The 6,094-nt window shown below is 46.9% G+C and overlaps 1 protein-coding gene across 3 annotated transcripts in view; it reads right to left on the bottom strand.

Annotated features, from left to right (window-relative positions):
• Positions 1 to 1,525: 1,525 nt before the first annotated feature.
• The window catches only part of FARP2 (FERM, ARH/RhoGEF and pleckstrin domain protein 2), a 77,686-nt gene continuing 73,117 nt past the window's right edge, over positions 1,526 to 6,094 (bottom strand). For all 3 annotated transcript variants that reach the window (XM_054283087.1, XM_054283088.1, XM_054283089.1), the window contains exons 26-27: positions 5,279 to 5,430; positions 1,526 to 3,439 (exon numbers count right to left, since the gene is read on the bottom strand). In XM_054283087.1, coding sequence (XP_054139062.1) covers positions 3,352 to 3,439; positions 5,279 to 5,430 — 240 coding nt within the window. In that variant the 3' untranslated portion in view covers positions 1,526 to 3,351. The remainder of the gene's footprint in view (positions 3,440 to 5,278; positions 5,431 to 6,094) is intronic.

Below are 6,094 nucleotides of genomic sequence, written 5' to 3'. Positions count from 1 at the left end.
AACCTGTGCTCTGCAAGAAGACATAAGCTGGATGGCTCACAGCAGTGTGGCAGGGCTGGGGGTTCCCAAAAGCTGCTCTAGGCCTCCCTCTCCTTCTCAGCCTCCCCTCTGTGGCTCCTCAGCCTCACTGCAGCTGGCTCTGCTCCAGGTGAAGGCTGGGCTGGTGTTTGGTAGCAGAGACACTACAGCACCCACTGCTGTGTTGGCTGCTTGAGGTATCCCAGCAGAGCATCCCCAGGGGCTTTGCTTTCTGTACCATACTGGTTTATAAATCTTTAATTCAGGTAAGCACACAGATCTTAAATCTACATTTTAAAGGTCCAGAAAAATAGACTGAGGAGAGTAACCCCTGCTAGCTGTGAGATTGCTCAGAGAGCTGCTCTCCAACTGAGATTCCCATGAAGTCAGCAGGAGCTCAGTGCCCCAGCTCTTTCTGCCTGGGTGTTTGTGTGTGGATGAGATGGCTCAGCCCAGAGCCCCTGAGAACAAAGGCTGGAGCTGTTCAGCATTTTTAATGACAGGCCACTTGGTTAGAAACAAGGCTTGGTTTTTGGTACTTAGACCTGCAGATTTGAAGTGCTGGGCTGCAAGTAGCTCAGGGGGGACCACAGTTCCCTGCTCCTGGTGTAGGGTGTTCTTTACCTTATTTATCCTGCTGGATAAAGCCAGGCTCAGCAACACTATGAACTTGTACAGAAGAGAAGAGGTGCTGCTGCAGAGCAGTGTTCTGTGGTGAGAGCCAGCTCAGAGCTTGCAGGTAGGAAGAACAGAACAAACCCACTTTTCCCTCAGGAGAAGTTTATGTACAGACAGGAGACTTGGAGAGCGGGAAGGCAGAGGCTGCAGGGCAGCACAAGGGCCCCTGCTGCTTTTCAAGTTGCTGTTCACAGCAGTAGCAAAGGTGTTGATAAGGTACCTGTGTTGTTCCTCACATGCTCTGCAGTGTAATGAGGAAACTTTCTAAAGGAAACAATCCCCACCCCTTGGCCCAGTATTCAAAACCAATGGGTTTAGTTTTCAAAAACATTGAAAGGGATCTGCCACTTTCAATAAAGTAATAAAATCAATGAGGCTGGTGTAACTGTGTTATTGGGGGAAAAGGATTGGTTCCAGCTGCTTTTCTCTGCATTCTTCTTGGTCTTCCTCATGCATCTATAACAGAGCCAGAGCCAAGTGCTGTATTCAAGGATAACAGCTGCAGGCACATCAGTCTTTGCTGCTGGCACCCCACTATTGGCAAAGGTGGAGCTGTGCCCTGAGCACACTGCACTGAGCACACTGCACTGCAGGGTTTTGCTGGAGTTTGTTCATTATCTGCAGTCTTTAGACTCAGGCTCCATTGGCACCAGGACTCTCTGCCTTCCTCTTGGGCCCAGCTGGGGCAGGGGTGCCCAGGAAGGTGCTGGAGTCTCCATCTTTGGGGATAATCCATTGCCCCATTGTTCAAGTTCACTGAGGTGAGGTGGTTGCAGTTTTGCCAGGAATAGCAATGGTTTTGGCTTTCCTTGCCTGAGCTCCTGCACTTTAAATGCACAGAGATTTGAGCTCAGCACTGTCAAACCAAGAAGGGACTTGGGCTGCCTGCCAAAGTCCTTCCAGAGGCTCCTGCTGTAGAGACCCCACCTCAGCCACTGCATCTTCAAGGAGATGCTGAACTGTGACTCCAGCACAGAAGCAACAAAAAGATCATTCACTCACCAGCCCACAGACCTTAAAGGAAGACTCTGCTCACTGTGGGAGCCCCAGTTTGGATGGAGAGCACTTGGTACAGGGTGAGCTGAGATCCAGAGATGCGGAAAACTGAATAACTGGAACCTGGGATGGTGGGCCCAGGAATAAGAGGCTGAGAGAGTTTTATACCAAGATGCTATTTACTTTGAACAGTCATATTCAGCCACAGTATAACATGTCTAATCAATCCACATGGGTACACCTACAACAGGCAATTAAAAAAATAATAAATGAAGACACTAATAAATTAAGTACATTTAACTTAGATGGGACAATGGTCTGTGACAGTGGTGGCAAAGGCTGGGTCTGCAGTCACTCCTCTAGGATGCAAATGCCAAGCAAGAAAATCCCTCTGGATCCCCCCTCCCCTCAGTCCTGATCCCACAAATGCTTGAGACCATACCTGAACACTTGTGCTGGCCTCTGTCCATCCCATTGTCCCATGGGATCTCCACATTGCTCCATCCCCTCAGCATGCAACACTTTCCTTTTGCTCTCACTGCTTCACTGCCTCGTTCCTTCCATTGCTACACAAACACTTTTCTATCTAAAATAAACCAGAGTCCCCACAGCCCATCAAAGCCACGTCCAACAGCACCTTGTGGCACTTAGCAAATGTCAGTCCTTCAGCGGAGGCACCCAAAGGTGACAGCTGTACAAAAGAGAACAAGCTGCAAACATTTCAGATTGAATACAGAAATTTAATAGAGTCCACAGACACTAATGCTCCATCTGGAATCCAGTGACTTTTACACCTTCATGAGAAACAGAAGATGGATCCCACCCCAAACTGAACTAGAAGATGAGGGATTTTCACAAGTCTTGCCATGACAAAAGCACAAGCAACAGTGACTTTCAGAGGCTTGCTCTCCTGCAGTGCTTAAATGCCTTGAAAACATCACCCACACCAGAGTGGAGAGTGTTTGCCATCCCATGCCTTACTTGACTCCTACTAAGGGATAAAGAAACTGGAGCTGTGATATGAGAACAGTGAGTTCAGAGGACAAACCATGCACCCCCCTGCACCGATCCACAACCCACCAGCACCTCCACAGAGACTCAGCCTGCCTGGAAAGCTGCTGCCCTGGCAGCTCCTGAGGAGCAGAGCTGTGCTGGGAGAGCTGCAGAGGCTGTTGAGAACGAGCTGGGAGTGAGGCAGCACGTGGTGTGTCCCTGCTTGTCTGAGGCAGCTGTGCCAGCAGGACAGGCTGTGCTGCCAGCCCCACCAGCACCAGGGCAGGAGCCCTGGCACCCTCTGCTGCCAGCCAGCTGCACCCCTGGAGGCTGCTGGGCTCCTCCCCTGTGTGCTGGGCATCCAGTCAAGGTGTAAAAAGAAGGTGGGAGCTGCCCTCAGGGCAGGCAAAGGTGTCACTGTACAGGTACCATGGAACAAGAACCCCTCCATGATGGTGCTGCTGTTGGGTTCTCTCTGAGTAGGTCCAGCTGGAACAGACTTGCCCCTCTTCCACACCTTTGGGAATGGATGTGATCCCTGGCTGAAGCCCCACTTTCCATTCTGGGGGGAAGGAGCCTCCTGGCTCTTTGCTTTGCCAACTCCAGAGCCTCCTGCTCACACCTGTTTTGTTGGTGTTGCCAGCAGAGATCCAGCTCTGCCCCACATCACTCTGTGTGAGTGTCCTTCTCCTTGGGGACAGGCAGGCTCGACCTGGCAGGAGAGCTGGTGGCTCTTTTGATCACCTCCATCCACCTGCCAAGAAAAGACATGAGGAATGTTTAACCCTCACTCACAGGGAATCTTGTCCTTTGTTGTGAGCTGTACCCCTTTCCCAAACCTCCCAAAACAGCCATTTTCTTTCTTTTACAAGTCTTCTGGATAATTAACTCTTCAAAGGAACAGCTTGAGATGTGTCTGCAGAAAATACCCTGCAGAACGTGGTTGCCTGTCCAAGTAATGAGTCTGCAGTGCTCTGAGCCCCAGAGAACTCTCATGAGTGCTCACTGTGCTCTCTCCTCAGTGTTATCAAGGATGAGAAGCTGATAATAATTACTGCTTTTCTTAACAATAAATTAGGAAATAGGTAACAGCCTTGCTCCTGTGGAAGAAAGCAAAGCAACAGAGAAAAAGCAAGACAAATCCACTGTGAATTGGACATTTTCCCCCTGAAATCCCTACCATGAGCCCAGTGCATTAAAGAGCAGAACTTATGGCTCAGGTAGCTGATACCTCAGGTGTTCACAAGTGTGTGACACTCTCCCAAGGAAGGGGACATGTGGCACCTCAGTAAAACCACATTCCAAAACTACCAATACCACCCTGCATGGCAGGACTCAGAGCAGGGTTCTCAACACAGCAGCAAAGTTTTGTACCTGGTGCATTTCACACAGTTTGGACTCACTGTGGAAGCCCTAAGAGCAATTAATTGTAATTCCAGAGGATAATAATAAAATAATTACAGAGAAAGCAGACCAGTGAAAGGGAGCCCTGCACTTGTTGCTCTCAGCCTCCTGTTGTAACTTCTGCTCCCAGAGATGGAAGATAAAAACCAAAAAACTCTTTACAGAACCTGGGAATCCCAAAGAGCTGGAGGAGCTGAGACCCCACAGCCCTTCCCCTCCCACATTCCTCCCTGGCCCCAAGGAAGCCCCAGACTCCTGGCACAAAGCACAGCTCTCAGCTCCAGGTGTATCCCCAGCTCTCCCACATACAGGAGGGTTCTGTCAGAGGAGGGATCTCCAAATATCATTGGTGGGGAGAAGAAGGGAATGTTATTCCTGAGAATGTGCTGGAAAATCACTCAGACTAGGAGGAAAGAGAGCATGGCATTCACATGCTCTGAACAGAGAGAGAATTCTCTCTCACAGCATTTTTCCTAGAGAAGCAAAGAGAGAAGAAGACAAAACAATTCTTATCTCTATTTGCTGCTCCTGTTGTTTTTGCACATGTGGAATGTGTTAGGATGATTGTTTACCTGCAGGGATTTGGTGATTGGATTCTGGTGATGGTTGTTTATATTAATTAACCAATCACTCCAAGCTGTGTCCTGACTGTCAGGAGACAGGAGTTTTCTTTAGTATTGTAATTAGTAATTATTGTATTTAATTTAGTAATTATTGTATTCATTTAGTAATTACTGTATTTAATTTGTTTACAATAAAAATTATTGTAATTATTTTTGTATTTTCTTTAGTATTTCGTATTTTAATTTAGTATAGTATCTCTTTAATACAGTATAATGTAATGTAATATAGTTTTAATAAAGCAATTGTTCAGCATTCTGAATCAATAGAGTCAGATGCCAATCATTCCCTGGTTAATATTAATTGGTTAATATTAATTAACCAATCACTCAAAGCTGTGTCCTAACTGTCAGGAGTTTCCTTTAGTATGTAATTTAGTATAGTATCTCTTTAATATAGTATAGTACAATGTAATATAATATAGTTTTGATATGTTCAGCTTTCTGAATCAATGGAGTCACATGCCAATCATTCCCTACATTCCCTGATTACTGTGAGAGAGGATGGAACGACCAACCACTGAGTTAAGAGCGGGTTATAAACCAAGACAGAGAAAACAGAAAATTACCTCTCAAAGGTGTATTTGCTCTCAGCCCTGAAGAAGTACACGTGGGACTTGAACTGCAGCTTGAAGACATAATCCTTGTGAATGCCATCTGCCTCCACAGGGCAGCTGACCGTGTAGCCCAGCAGGGGGAGGCTGGCCAGGGGATAATCATCCTGCAAGAGCCCAAGAGCCCAGCCCTGAGTGCCAGGCACCCTGTGTGCAACAGGGCAGGGCTGTGCACTCTTGCTCAGAGACAACAGGAGGGCTCTTCTGCAAGGCCACCAACAGTTCATGATTAAACCTTCCCCCAACTCCTCTCATCTTTTTATGGTTATTTGTTTCTGCTCCTCTGCCCAACGCTGCCTCCTGGGCTCCCCCCTCCTCCTCTGCACCCTTCCTATGGAACTCAAAGCACAGATCTGACAAAAAAGGTGAAGTAACCCTCACAAAAGAAATGTGACCTCAAGGCAAGAAGCCAGAATAATCCAATTACTGGGTTATTGTAGCTATGATATTTCCTGAAAGATTCTTTTTTTAGGATTTTTTCTCCTGAGAAGCTGTAAGGCCTCAGGAACAAAATGTAAACAATGGTTATCTGCTGCTGTGGAATGCAACAGGTGCATCTGTGATTGGTCTCATGTGGTTGTTTCTAATTAATGGCCAATCACAGTCAGCTGGCTCAGACTTCCTGTCTGAGCCACAAGCCTTTGTTATTTTTTCTTTCCTTTTCTATTCTTAGCCAGCCTTCTGATGAAATCCTTTCTTCTATTCTTTTAGTATAGTTTTAATATAATATATATCATAAAATAATAGATCAAGCCTTCTGAAACATGGAGT

This window comes from Melozone crissalis, unplaced genomic scaffold, assembly GCF_028551555.1.
Source record: "Melozone crissalis strain CALT ecotype California unplaced genomic scaffold, PUWL_Pcris_2 ptg000034l_1, whole genome shotgun sequence".
NCBI lineage: Eukaryota > Metazoa > Chordata > Aves > Passeriformes > Passerellidae > Melozone > Melozone crissalis.
The sequence above is the reverse complement of the archived record's forward strand: the minus strand, read 5'-3'. Positions and strand labels throughout refer to the sequence as shown.